This window comes from Mustela lutreola, chromosome 16, assembly GCF_030435805.1.
Source record: "Mustela lutreola isolate mMusLut2 chromosome 16, mMusLut2.pri, whole genome shotgun sequence".
In the NCBI taxonomy this organism is placed as follows: Eukaryota; Metazoa; Chordata; class Mammalia; order Carnivora; family Mustelidae; genus Mustela; species Mustela lutreola.
Window position 1 is genome coordinate 32552487 of NC_081305.1, and position 15177 is coordinate 32567663.

Sequence of the window (15177 nt, forward strand, 5' to 3'; positions counted from 1 at the left end):
TGTACTGTCCCTATGATTTTCCTAACATTTTCCTCCCTCTAGCTTGCTTTATCCTAAGAACATAGTCTATGATACGTAGAACACACAAAATATGTGCTAACCAACTATTTATGTTATCAGTAATCCTCCTACTCAAACGAGAGCTCTTAGTTTTTAGGGCATCCAAGATCACATGTGGATTTTCAACTGTGTAGGGAACCCCCAACGCTGGTCAAGGTCAACTGCATATACAATTTTTCAAGGACACAAAGTAAGAGAGAAGAGCAAGACCTTCTGTGTCACTATAAACTGTTTAATAGAGAGCCATATTTTTTTTGTCTCTAGTTTTCTAGTATCCTATTTATTTTTTATTAACATATAATGTATTATTAGCCCCAGGGGTACAGGTGTGTGAATCGCCAGGTTTACACACTTCATAGCACTCACCACAGCACATACCCTCCCCAGTGTCCATAACCCAACCACCCGAGAGCCGTATTTTTAATTATACTTTTTATATGTAAAAACTCTACAGTGATATTATGTGTGATAAAATTGAGTATTATTTTTTAAAGAACTATATAACCACAACGATTTCATTTATGTCACAAACAAAAATTTATATACAAGGACTGTGATCATTAATGAAAGAAGAGAATCATTTACTGAGATGCCAACTCTGCTCACCAAAATTAAATTTTAATTTTGCAAGTTTCATGCATTAGTAACCAGAAATTTTTAGATGAAATGTCGGAAGAACTTACAGTTGCTTTGTCTAGAACTTTCACCGAATCCTCATCAGCAACTTTATGTTTCCGAAGAGCTTCTTCCAGGGTCCAGAGGGGAAGGTTCTCCCACTTCCCAAACACCACGAGATCAATGTCACTGAGCACAGAACATACACACAAAAGTTGTCTGAAGAAGAAACTATACTCGTTTTCACTCACACTCAGGCTTCCAGACTTCAAATTAGTGCAGTGAAAACCTATTTCTCACACTGCCCGGTGAAGACCAAATGTGTTGGTGGTGGCTGCTTTGGGGGGGCTGGTGACCTTAACAACCATCTTCTGCTGGTCATTTCACAGAAGTCAGGCCTCAGGAAACGGGGGTTTTGAAAGAAGTAAAACCTCGAAAAACACCAGTGAACATTTCCTGTTCATAAAGGCTTCTGGGACTAGAAAACCTGAGACATGCCCATATGCATGAGATGAACTGACTCTGATTCAGGTAATTAAGTGTGAAAAGTTAAGTTGCAAACAGTGTATGTTGGGATGCCATCATTTGGATGAAAAAAGAAGAAAACATACATGCATTTCCTTTTATATGTATAGAACGTTCATGGAAGGATGTGTGAGAAACTGGTACCAGGGACTCCTCCAAGGAGCAGGGGACACAGGTGGGATTCACGCTTTTCATGGTAATTATTGCTGTGCCTTTTCAATCTGAACTATGGGAAGGTACTACATATTCAGAAAACTCAATTAAAATTTTCAGAGTGACTCAAGGTTTTGCTGACACTTAGAATCTAAATAAGGAAAACTATTCATGAACTCCAAGTTGGATATTTTACGGCTTTTGCAGGCCTACGAGAGCAACAGGCAGAACAGAAATTGCTAGGATCTCTCCACATCAACACATTTTAAGCTTGGGAAAAGTAGATCAAATCCAGCTCAAAAATCAAAAACATGATGGACGCCCAGAGTTAAAATTGTACAGTACTATGCACCCAAAACTGTGTTCAGAGAGTAAGTGTCAAATGAAGTGTTCTTACCACAATAAAAGCAAAAACAAATACATGGTGAAATTTCAGTTGATAGAAAACACATTGTTGCCCCCCAGGGAAGCCCCAAAAAGGCCCCGCCCTGTCCCAGGTTGGGGGCCGAGACTGGCCTTATGTAGGAAGACTGACGTTAACAGGGGCCTTCCTCAGAGAAGAGTCTGGAGCCTGAAGCTCCGGGTCCAGAAGCTAGAACAGCAGCTAATAGTCTGAGCTCTTAAGAACAGACGACAGTGCTGGCCTTCGGGCGGGGTGGGGGGGCGGTCCACGGCTGTACTGTATGATCTCATGATTTGTCATAATAGGACAGTGACGTCTGAGTGAGTGGATTGAGTTAAGGAGGCAAACAGTTTTCTGCAGGCAGGCGGTCACCTGCTGGAACGGTTAGCCGAGCCCACTGCTACCTGCGCCCTTCCACGTCCATCCCAGACGACACGGGTATCAGTCTGAGAGGGTCGCCTCAAGAGACACTCCACCCTCAAGGTAATTCGAATAAAATACTGATAAAGTGAATTTTCATTTCATAAATCTCTTTCTGCTTCTACTCTTCCACCGTCAACAGCCAAAATCTAAAAAAAATGCACAATCCGCTGAAAGCTTCACAAATGTACTAACCTAGTAGGTAAATACAGGCCAGTTTTAAAACTTCCAAATATCTGGACCTGAAATAGAAAAAATTATTGCATTAAGGTATGGACCTGATGAAAGCCACCATGCAATGGAGAAATGTCAAGGTTCTGCTACCCTCTGTTGGTATTTTTTAGTACTACAAGGGGTTTTATTTTTGGTGGGTTTTTTTTTTTTTTTAGTAACACTACGCTTTCCAGAAGTAAGAATGCTACCTCCTATGCAGACATTAGGAATATAATTTAAACTTGTAAGGTTAAAATATCAAATGCAGAGTGAAACAGAAAAGTTTCAAAAGTAATATTCAAGTCATTCGTGTTCCCTTATAAGCCAGAAGCCTGTTCAACAAAGATGGAATTTGGGTTCCCTAAGCGAAAATCTTGTCAAGGCCCCTGAGTTATTTAGGGTCAGACTATTCCAGCGGGAGGCCAGCTCCCCTGGGAACAGCAGGTGCTATCACCCTAACATTGTGCTGACACATCCTACCCCAGCTGAGGAGCACGGGGCAAGGCTCAGGGTGGGCAAGGAACTGCACGAAGGGGTTAACGCTCAGCCCCAGAGGTGAGCTGGACCTGGGAATGGAGCCACAGCTATGGGTCTCTCCTCTGGGAACAAAAGGATGGATAAAAACCCCAATCTCCAAAGAAGGAGGATTAATCCAAATCCCGATTTCTCAGCCTCAGCATGGCTGACGTTCAGGGCAGACAGCCATCTGGGAGGGGCTGTCCTGTGCTTCATGGCATTTAGGAACACCCTTGGCCTCTACCCACCGTATGCCGAGAGCACCTTACCAGTCAATGATAACGAAAAATGTCTCCAACATTGCCAAGGGACCCCTGGGTGGCAAACTCAGCCGCCACTGAGACCCATGGACTGGGATCACACAGAAGAATGCATGTGACCACACAGCAGCTGCTCAATAAAGTATCAGTGCCCTCCCCCACCCCATTCCCTTCACCTACAGTATTTTATTCGAAGCTCTTCTGTTTTGCCAACTGGACAAAGGAAACTTCCCTGGCTCCCCCATCACCATCCCATGACGAAGTCTAAAGAAAAGCCATTTAACACAGAATAATGCATTCTAACTTCTTTGAATGCACAAAACTGTATAACAGACCCTCAAAAAAAAAAAGCCCTAAAAAGGTATTCAATTAGTTTCAACAACAATAACCACAAATAAGCAAAGAGGAAATCCTGGGCCAAAGTTCTGTTCACGGGGTGGGTCTGCACAGGGAGACAAGGAAGGGCCAGAAAGAAGGAAATAGCAATATCAAGAAAACAGACTTGTGCCTGCACTCGCCCAAGAAAATGCACTTCTAATGACATGAGAAACTCCTACTTGACATTTTCGTTCAGCTATAAATAATCACATAACATTTATACCGGCAGGTTGGAACAAAACAGTAGTGGGATTTTCATACGTCAGATCCAATAACACACTTCTACAAGAAGACCTGATTGGTCTTTCTTCTCTGTATACTAATGAATCCTGAGTAGAGTTTACCTTTAGTATTGCTATTCAGCACAGAGAAATAGTTTTAACTAAGTCATCAAATTCACTGCAAAAAATCAGGATGCCCCAAATTCCAACGGCTGGATGAAACCATTTGCCTTTAAAATTTAATTGGACCGTAAGCGTTCCAATGCACATAGACCTGTGTGTGAGGACTCCTCAGACCCTGTCCACAGTGGACAGGGACACGGCCCTCGACACTCAGCTACCCAGACAGGTGGTACTCACGTCCGCGCTGGGCCAGAGTTCCTTAATCACACTCTCGATCCTGTTCACCACCTCCATCCTCATCTTCTCCTCCTCCGGTCTCGGAGACATGTATTCATAAAAATCACTGATTTCTTCATGCAGACTGCAGGGAAGGAAAAAAAAAAAAAAAAGAAAGAAAAGCAGAAGTTAATACGGGCAAGCCTAGTCTAATGAGAAATCACTATCTTAAATAACCTTATCTAATTAAGTCTTGTAACTTTGCTAATGACTTGATGTTCATAGGTTTCTACCTTAAAATTTTTTTTTTTAAGATTTATTTATTTGAGAGAGACACAGTGAGAGAGGAAATACAAGCAGGGGGAGTGGGAGAGGGAAAAGCAGGCTTCCCACTGAGCAGAGAGCCTGATGTGGGGCTTCATCCTAGGACCCTAGGATGATGACCTGAGCCGAAGGCAGACACTTAACGACTGAGCCACCCAGGCGCCCCCATAGGTTTGTTTCTACCTTAATTTTAATGTTACAACTGAAGCTAGGCTAAATATACAGAATTTAATTTTTTTTTTAAATGCCAGAAGAGTTACATAAAATAAGAAATTCTAAGGAGACAAGTCTTAATGGAGACGGAGTAGCAGCTTTCCCAGAGTTTATTACATATCCATGCAGAACACTTGCTCGGTGGACAGGTGCTGGTGACTTTTTAAAAATTTTTAAATGTTAATATGTAAGGCCTGGCCTCTGCCTTTGCACTTGCAATCCAGTAGACACAAACACAGAAAGATGCAGAATCCAGATGCCATGGGCGAGCTTCCTGGCCACAGAGACTTGACCTTCTTACCCCCCCATAATCTGTTCCTCCCAGGAGCAAAGCGGCCTGTCTTTTGTAATGTTTGCTTAGTGAATCAAGCGTCAGCTGAACAAGTGAGCCAGGGACCATCTGCAAAGACCTGAAGGGAATGGTCGGCAGACGAGGCTTCATGAAGGAGCTGAAGACCTGCAGAGCCCAGGAGGAACGAGGCTTCCCCAGGAAGCACTCTGCAAACTACACAGGCTGCGGCCACCGGAGGAAGGGGAGAAGCAACTGGGAACGCAGACTCCTGGCCACAGCGGCTCCAAATGGGGAGCAAAGAAGTTTGGACTTCCAAAGGGGAACAAGGAGCTATTTCAGTGTTGCTGAGAGGGACCAAGTTAAGACGGACGTCAAAAACGCTTGTGTCTGAAGAAGAGTCATCTGGCAACCGAGCCAACGACGGACTGGGAGAGACTAGACTGGATGCGGGGAGCAGTCCATTCACCCTGCAGCTGCGGAAGGGCTGGGCGGCCGGGGGGGGGGCGGCGCAGGGAAGGGACGGGCTCCAGCGCACTGGGAAGGAGGGAGGGAGGGAGGAGGCCGGCAGGGGCGGAAGCCTGAGAGGCTGGGCAATCAGTGAGCAGGAGGAAAGGAAAAGCCCCCCACCCCCCACCCCCGGCTGGCTACTAAGTGGCAGGCAGAGTGGATGCCTAGCACTACCGGAGGACAGAAGACACGGAAGGTAGCAGGTGCAGCCGGGAGGAGCTTCGGTTAGGAGGGAAAGAAGGGGAAATGGGAGGAAATCAGCTAAACTGGTGTTGACTGCTGGCGACCCCAGCGGCCGGCAGCGGCTGCAAGCAGCTGTGGTGGCCGCATGAGGATGGATCTCGAAGGGTCTCCTCGGACTGTGGTGGCGCTGCAGGAGTCCAGGAGGACAGCACTAACAGGAATGGCTGCCAAGTGCCTGCCAAGTGCTGGGAAGGCACAGGGGCCCCCTGCGGGCTTAGTGGGCAGGCATGCGGGCAGCCTCACAGGAACACGGTCCTGAAGGATCCTGGTTTAGAGAGGCTAGAGGAGTCGCAGGAAGCTGGAAGGACCAGGAAACCAAAAATGATTTTGAGGAAGGAAAACAAAATGCCTAATTCCCAACCCCCACTTGGTAGAACATTTAAAACATGGCCAAGTAAGCAATCAACAGTCTCTGCCTCTCCTAATGTTTTATTTTTAGACTAAGAGTCAGAAAACTTGAGTTCTAGATTCAGGCTCTGCCTGAGGGCAGCTGTGTTCCTTCAGAGAGGAACTGGTGCTTTCCAGCCTCAGTGTCCTCAGGCACAAACTAGGGGTTAGCAAACAGGATCCTTCTCGGGCCCTTCATGTCAAAACCTGGGCCATCTGGTAGGGAATGATTTGTAGTGTTGTTTGGCTTGTGTACTGTGCAATACTGCAAAAACAAAAACAAAACCACCACCACCAAACAAAACAAAACAAAACAAAACCCTCGACTTTAAAATTCTAGGGAGTTCTGCACACCAATCTGCAAACTCCAAGTGGGGTCTAATCTTCCCGGGTACACTGCTGGGTACCTTAGGAGCTCGCCTTCTGATTTTTTCTTAAAACTTCCCAGACATTTTTTTCCAAGGGTAACCTCCTCAGCTTCTTGGAAGACAGAAGCCAAAATGATCAGTCTAGAAAGTTCACAGCTTGTGCTGCTCTTTCAGAAGGATGAGGACCACAAATTAAAAGGAAAACAGATTTCTTCTTACCTAACGGATCATGATCGAAGTTTATTTGTGGTCCCAAACCCCTAGGGGATACTTCCATTTTAACCAACGGGAAAAACCCCTAAACGCAACAGTATCTACTCCACAAAGGCCCATTTACACCGTTTCTAATTCAAACACAGACAAAAAAATATTTAGCCCCACTTTCAGTTAATCTTCAAGTCACAAGAAACTGAGAATTTATTCTCTAAATGTTATGGAGAGCCCAGCTCAACACACTAGAAGGAAAGAAGGTCAGTCAGTCAAACATGATCCCTGTCCTGGGTGATTTCCATCTAATGAAAAGAAATACTCATTTAAAGTAGTTTTGTGACAGATAATGCGTAAGTTCCACACTGTTCCACCATAGGCAGGCTTCGGATGACCAGAAGGAGAGCTTTCCAAGGACCACAGCTGCAGGGAATGGAATGAGTTGCCTTCAAAGGTGGTGAGGTCGTCACTACAAGGGTAAGTAAAGTGAATGACCATGAGGCAAACAAAGATCTAGTAAGACATTTCTTCCTTCCTTCCTTCCTTCCTTCCTTCCTTCCTTCCCTCAGGTTGTAGGGGTGCCTGGGTAGCTCAGTTGGTTAAGGGTCTGACTCTTGATTTCAGGTCAGGATCTCAGGGTTGCGGGAATTAAGCCCCGTGTCGGGCTCTAGGCTCAGCCCGGCTCCACGCTCACCCTGCTCCTCCCCACACTTGGGATTCTCTCTCTCTCTAAAATAAATAAAATCTTAAAAAAAAAAATTATAAGCAACTTCTATACCCAACGTGGGGCTCAAACCTACAATGCCGAGGTCAAGAGTCACATGCTTCATCAACTGAGCCAGCCAGGTACCCCAAAGACACTTCTGAATTTGGTGGAAAATGGAAAGGATTCTAAAATCCCATTTATCACTGGGATTCTACGTTTCTAATGAGCACCTTAAGCCAGATAAGCTTGTAAAATAAGACCATCCCAAGCATTAATATTCCATGGAACCATCTCCCTATTTAGGAAGAACTGGTTCCACAGGTCATCCTAACTCTCTCATTGATCTGCCCATGTGACAACGGAAGTGGGGGGGGCAAGGACGGCGAGCGAAGCTCAAACACACCTGAACAGCAAGAACAAGAGAACCCACCTCCTGCCCACACGGGGGACACACGCCTACACGTTTAACTAGCTATGTGTAAACTTCGAGAACTGAGTGAGAGGTATTAGGATACTGAGGAAAAAAACCTCCAGTACAGTTTTTATATAATCTCGAGGTCACTCTATCTCTGCGGACTGTGTAATTTTCCTGGAAGGGTGCCATGTACAACGAGGTGCTTAAAGAACCCTGAGGGAACAATGTCCCGTTTCTGGACTGCCCACTATGTGCCTGGGACCCTTTGCTCCCGCAGCACGGTGACCCACGGAAGGCTGGAGACTGGAGACACTGTAGACTGGCTTTCACGAATCAGTGGAACTTTACGCCTCTGACATCCTCCAGCCACACAGGGAAATTTCAGCTTCTCCCACATGTGGTCAAAACTCAGGATGGTTAAACTGGTAAATACGGCCGAATGTCTCCTACCCAGCCTTACAGTTTCTCATTTTAATTTGAAAACATAGCTCTCGATCAAAACTCATACATGACCAAAACACAGTGCCTTCTGTCAGGGCATTGGTGTATTCTGTTGTTTTGTTTTGTTTTAAGGAAAAGTAAGCAAGAAAGCACTCCACTCCCTGTTTATAAAGGAAGAGTATATTCTAGAAAAGCAATATGATAAAATAAGTGCTACTAAATAACTGGAAAGGAGGCCCCCCAAAAAAGAACGTAATCAAAATTAATTTCCTGGGGTAAAATTGACATTAACCTCAAAGTTAACGATAATGATTTAGTGTGACAATGAAGGGACATAAATAAAGAAGTTACTACATTTTAAAAAGTACAAAACAGGGGCACCTGAGTGGCTCAGTTTTTAAGTGTCTGCTTTTGGCTCAGGTCATGATCCCAGGGTCCTGGGATCAAGCCCTGTATTGGGCTCCCTGCTCTCAGGAAGTCTGCTTCTCCCTCTCCCACTCCCTCTGCTTGTGTTCCCTCTCTCACTGTGTCTCTCTCTGTCAAATAAACAAAATTCTAAAATAAATAAGATCATTTAAGTGAAAACAGAGAAGTGAAAAAAAATGACTTTAGCTCTGAGAGGAGATCTACCAAGAAGTGCTAGCCTTTCAAAACTAAATGACTTTCATAATGCTCATCATAAGGGGAGGGTGTTGAGGGCTCACTTTCTCTGGCTATGTAAAAGGGAGGACCCTGTTTCACACCTTTTCTACTGGCTGCTCAGCAGGTGGGTATGAGTAGCTCCGGAGCTCGGAGCTCAGCATCTCTGAAGCCAGAGGCAGCCTCGCTGATGCCTCCCCGGCCCCCCAGTACAGGCTCACCCAACACCTGTTCAGGGGCCAACCCCGATTCCTGAGGGACACCTGCCAGGCCTGCAACTTGCCTGGGCCACCTCCACACCAAGGTCAAGCTTCCCAGTTTTCATAAGTGAAGTCCTCATTAATCACTAACTTCAGATTCCCATGAAGGCACTGACAAAGTTCTATTCAATTACTGTCCATAACAAGATGTTTTCCCCCCACAAAAATGTTACAGATAATAATAACCAATTTTGACAAAGATATATGGAAAAGGCACTCACTCATATGCTATGTGTGAAAGTATAAATTACTACAACCCCTCCAAAGGTCGTTGTCTTAATAAATGATAACATTTACATGGATAGTTTTTTAAAATTCCCCTTTTTTTCTCTTGAAGATTTTACTGAGAGAGAGAGAGCACACACATGCAAACAGGGGAAAGGGCAGAGGGAGGAGAGAGAATCTCAAGCAGACTCCACACAGATTGTGGAGCTCAGTGTGGGGCTGGATCTCACGACATGACCTGAGCCAAAACCAAGAGTTGGACGCTTAACTGATGGAGGCACCCATGCACCCCTAAAGTTCCTCTTCTTTCATTAAAATCATTTTCTTTGAGAGATTTCTGCACTCCCGTGTTTCCTGCAGCATCATTCACAAGAGCCAAGATATGGAAACAATCCAAATGTCCACCAACAGATGAACAGATAAAGAAAATGTGGAACAGACCTACATTATTCAGCCTTATAAAAGGAAATCTTTGAAACTTGCAACATGGATGAACCTGAAGGACATTATGCTAAATGAAATAAACCAGTCCATTCATAAGATGATATCTATAACAGTCAAACCCACCGAAGCAGACAACAGAATGGCGGCTGCCAGGGGCTGGCGGAGGGGTCCTGGGGAGAGGGTCAATGAGCATAAAGTCTGGGTTAAGCAAGATAAGCTCTAGAGATCTGCTGCACAACACAGCGCCTACAGGCAACAACACTGTATTAGTCACTTAAAAATGTCCTCTTAAGAGAGTATATTATATTCTTATCACAGAAAAGGGGAAGGGGACACAAGGAAACTTTTAGAGGTACTGGATACATCTATTACCTTTTTTTAAAAAAGGGATTTTATTTATTTATTTGAGAGAGAGAGAGAGAGAGAGAGCACAAGCTGGGGGCGGGGGCAGGCAGAAGGCGACTCCCCACCAAGCATGGACCCAATGTGGGGTCATGACCTGAGCTGAAGGCAGACACTTGACTGAGCCACCCAGGTGCCCGTCTAGTACCCCAACTGTGGCGATGGTTTCAGGGGTGTATGCATTATGTCCAAACTCATAAGGTTGACTGTTTGCATTAACTACATACAGGTTTTTGTGTACCAATTATACTCCAGTGAAGTTGTTTTTATTTAAAGTCCCTTTCTTTTCATCCTTCAGAAGTACTGAGGGAATAAGGACATTCACCACAGCATTACCTAGAATACTAAAAAACTAAGGAACAGCCTCAATGTCCATCAATGGAATCCAATTTAATAATCAGAGCAGCACTCACTGGCGCCCCTTAAATGACAGCCAATCATCCATCCAAAATAAGGAAGCAGAACTATCTGAGCTGATGAGAATGATCCACGATGTGTTAAACTTAAAGGAAAAAGCACAATGTGCTTAACAAGATTTCAAGTGCATTAAAAAGACACACACACACAGAGTTTCTATTGGCACTACAAATTTTCTGGAAGGAGAACAGTTAACAGTCATTACCTTAAGGACAGGACACAACAGGGAGGGTTATGGAGACCAACATTTTATTTCATATCATGTTGTCCTAGTATAGAGCAGTACAGTAAAACTATAGAATTCTCTTCAAACCATCAGTGTGTGTGTGTGTGTCTGCTTTTCCAAAGGTGTTATTATCTATTTAAAATGAGGGACGCCTGGGTGGCTCAGTTGGTTAAGCAGCTGCCTTCGGCTCAGGTCATGATCCCAGCGTCCTGGGATCGAGTCCCACATCGGGCTCCTTGCTCCGCAGGGAGCCTGCTTCTCCCTCTGACTCTGCCTTCCACTCTGTCTGCCTGTGCTCGCTCTCACTCTCTCTCTCTTACAAATAAAAAAATAAAATCTTTAAAAAAATAAAAATAAAAATAAAATGATTACAGGCCAGGGGCGCCTGGGTGGCTCAGTGGGTTAAGCCGCTGCCTTCAGCTCAGGTCATGATCTCAGGGTCCTGGGATCGAGCCCCGCATCGGGCTCTCTGCTCAGCAGGGAGCCTGCTTCCCTCTCTCTCTGCCTGCCTCTCCGTCTACTTGTGATTTCTCTCTGTCAAATAAATAAATAAAATCTTTTTAAAAAATAAATAAATAAATAAATAAATAAAATGATTCCAGGCCATTTGTCATTTTCTTTATATTTTCCCACGTAGAAGTGTGTGTGTGTGTGTGTGTGTGTGTGTGTGTACTTCTCCCAACCCCCAAACCACAGAACAGAGTCTATGTACCACACTGTTCACAGTGACTAAATCTGGTAAGTGAATCAGGGGTGGGGATGGATTCACTTTTTAAAACTGTATACATTTAGGGTGCCTGGGTGGCTCAGTTGTTAGGCACCTGCCTTCAACTCAGGTCATGATCCCAGGGTTCTGGGATTGAGCCCCACATCGGGCTCCCTGCTCAGCGTGAAGCCTGCTTCTCCCTCTCCCTCTGCCCCTGCTTGTTTCCTCTCTCGCTGTGTCTCTGTCAAATAAATAAATAAAATCTAAAAAAAAACTCTATACATTTAGGGGCCACTGGGTGACATCGTTGGTTGAGCATCTGACTCTTGATTTCAACTGAGGTCGTGATCTCAGTCATGAGATCAAGCCCTAGATCAAGCTCTGCGCTCAGTGAGGGAGTCTGCTTGAGACTCTCTCTCCCTCTCGTTCTGCCCCTCCCACCCACTCTCTCTCTCTCTCTCTCTCTCAAATAAATAAAAATTTTTAAAAAAAATTTTTTTTAAAGATTGAGAGAGAGAGAGAAAGAGAGAGCACAAGCAAGGGGGAAAGGAAGAAGCGGGAGCCCAACATGGGGCTTGATCCCAGGACCCTGAGATCATGACTTGAGCCGAAGGTAGATGCTTAACCAACTGACACCCAGGGGCCCCAATAAATAAATCTTCTAAAATACATATACATTTAAATAGTCCACCTTTTAAAAATGCATGCATGTTGGGGGGGCCTGGGTGGTGTAGTCAGTTGAGCATCTGACTCTTGGCTTCGGCTCATTTCGTGATCTCAGGGTCATGAGATCAAGCACCATTTCGGGCTCTGCACTCAGCGGGGAGTCAGCTTGATATTCTTTCTCCTTCTCCTTCTGTCCCTCTCACTTACGGCCTCTCTCTCAAATAAATACATCTTTCTTAAAAACTCATACATGTTAATTACCATTGTTAATTAACCATTTTTTTAAGTAAGCTCTGTGTCCAGTGTGGGGCTTGAACTCACAACCCTGAGATCATGCTCTCCTGACTGAGCCACCCAGGCACCCACCTTTGTATATTTTTATGATGACAGTGAATTCTCATGGAAGAAAACAAACATTTAAAGGAGAAAAAGACTCACGTATCCAGCTCCACATACCAAAAAGTTACATGCCTGGCCACTGGGGAACCTAAGCATCTGCAGAAGGAACTCAGGGGTCAGCCTGTGAACAGCACTGACCTGTGGGGACACAGAGGGACCCCAAGCCCATGCACAGAGCAACAGACACAGGACACAACATGCCGCATGCCTGACACAGGGTATGTACGGAGTTTCTGTCGGTGTCTGACTCACCCTTTCCAGGGATTTACAGGCTGATAAGTTTATGTATACGCAAGACAAAGTTCCAGAAGAATACATAAACACTGCTGGCAGTAGTTTCCTCTGGGGACTGGGACTGAGGTGCTGAGGGATTTCTACCCTTCTGTATTTTTTTATTTTTCTCAAATGCACATAGGCACCAAGAGGAGTAAGTAACAGCAAGCCCCAGGGTGAGACTGGTGCGGTCAAGAAAAACACACACACACACACACACACACACACTCTCTCTCTCTCTCTCTTATATTTTTAGCTGCCAGCTAGACACTCCTACCTAGCTGTCGCTTCAAAATCAATAAATCCAAAACTAAATTCCTTATCTTTCTCCAAAACCTATTCCTTCTCCTTGTGTTTTCCTCCCTGAATTAGTTTCTCCAAATGGAAATTTCAGTCTTCCCTGGTTCATCCTTCTTTCTTATCCTCAGGAGCTAACAGGTCTCTACAAACCAAAATAAAAAACAAAAAACTTCCTGGGATGCCTGAGTGGCTCAATCAGTTGTCTACCTTTGGCTCAGGTCATGATCTCAGGGTCCTGGGATCAAGCCCTGCCTCAGGCTCTCTGCTCAGTGGGGAGCCTGCTTCACCCCCCCACCCCGTCTCTCTCTCTCTCTGCCTGCCTCTCTGCCTACTTGTGATCTCTCTGTCAAGTAAATAAATAAATCTTTTTTAAAAGATTTTAAAAAAAATTTTTTTATGTATTTTTAAAAAAGTAGAATACCTTATTATCTTTATATTTTAAGGTCTGCACCATGTGTGTAATTTTCTACAGTACTGATAAAGATACAAGGTCACTTGAAAAAAATCCATGCCTAACTAAATTAGGAAAATCACCAATATCAAAACTAAAGGAAAAAGCCTTCTACCTCTTCTATTTGTAGACAAGAAACATATTCACACCCCAAATAATTCTTACTGTATCCTAAGATTTTTTTTTTTAAGATTTTATTTATTTATTTGACAGACAGAGATCACAAGTAGGCAGAGAGGCAGGCAGAGAGAGAGAAAGAGAGAGAGGGAAGCAGGCTTCCTGTGGAGCAGAGAGCCCGATGCGGGGCTCAATCCCAGGACCCTGAGATCATGACCCGAGCCGAAGGCAGCAGCCCAAACCACTGAGCCACCCAGGCGCCCCAATATCCTAAGATTTAAAAGTAGAGAGAAAATATGATGACATAAAAATTAAAAGGAAAAACAGTCTACAATCTTCTGCAAACTTTGGAGGCATTTAAAACTGTTATTCATAGTTTAGGAACGTTCTGTTTGCTACGTCAACCCCTCCTTGCTCAGGACCCCGGGGTAAAAGTACAGAGAATGGATCCTGTTTCTGCGTACTAGATCATAACGTTTTCATTTTCTTCTTTTCGGAGGTGCTCACACCTGCTTTCCTAGAAATGAGAACATTCATTTTCAATGCCATTGTCTGTTGTTCGGCTTTTGGACCACCGCTTTATTAGGCCAGTGTTTCAGAAGGATGGTTTTTTCATTTGATTTCCTCTGTCCCTTTGCCCTTTACTGCTCTGAAGAGAGAGAATGCAATCCATCGGACTTCTTTCCCCAAGACTCGTACTTTTGACACCCAACCCAGACACTACTTTCCAACAATTATAAGGAAAAGCAGAGGAAAGAAAACTGCTCTAATTCTAGCCATTAATTAAAAATTAAAAATTCAGAACTCCTCCATGATTGAGTACATCTAAGAAAATCTGCATAACGCTGGGAAGCTCAAAGCACTGTTGAAAACATTCCCCAAATGAAATCCAATATCTTGAAATAAAGGTTGTTATTAAGTTTTCTCCCCAAAGGGGAGGTCCTCAAATATTTGCTGAGTGGGAAAAAAAAACAAAATAAATAAGGCTGAATTTTCCCTTATCGACAAGGTTCAAATGCCAATAAAAATAGTTCACTCTACGAAGTTTGTTATATTCTTAAGTAGGACAATGAAATGAGGATATGTTTAACCCACACAACTCTACCACCAAAATTTTATTTTTTACTTATTCATTTACGTATCTATCTTTGGTGGAGGGGCTGGTGTTTAAGAACAGACATTGCTCTATAAATATATAAGTACTTGGAACATCTTCTTCCCATGTTGGGGTTCTGATAAAAGAGGCATAGAACACAGGGGTACCTTTCAAGCACCACTACTCATGAAAATCCAGATATTCAAAACATATTAAAGGGGACTATTTGCTTAATAAATAATTTATAGTAAATAGGGTAAACTCCTGATGCATATTTAAAATATTTTAACTATTGATAACAATTACCTTGGGTAATGGAACTGAGAACTAGACTACCCTGGAGAAAGGCT

General features: G+C 44.0%; 1 protein-coding gene across 3 annotated transcripts in view; it reads right to left on the minus strand.

The window, feature by feature from the left end:
* Window positions 1-15177, minus strand: part of TENT4B (terminal nucleotidyltransferase 4B) — a 76014-nt gene that overhangs the window by 15755 nt on the left and 45082 nt on the right. For all 3 annotated transcript variants that reach the window (XM_059151254.1, XM_059151255.1, XM_059151253.1), the window contains exons 2-4: window positions 4125-4248; window positions 2372-2418; window positions 744-864 (exon numbers count right to left, since the gene is read on the minus strand). In XM_059151254.1, coding sequence (XP_059007237.1) covers window positions 744-864; window positions 2372-2418; window positions 4125-4248 — 292 coding nt within the window. The remainder of the gene's footprint in view (window positions 1-743; window positions 865-2371; window positions 2419-4124; window positions 4249-15177) is intronic.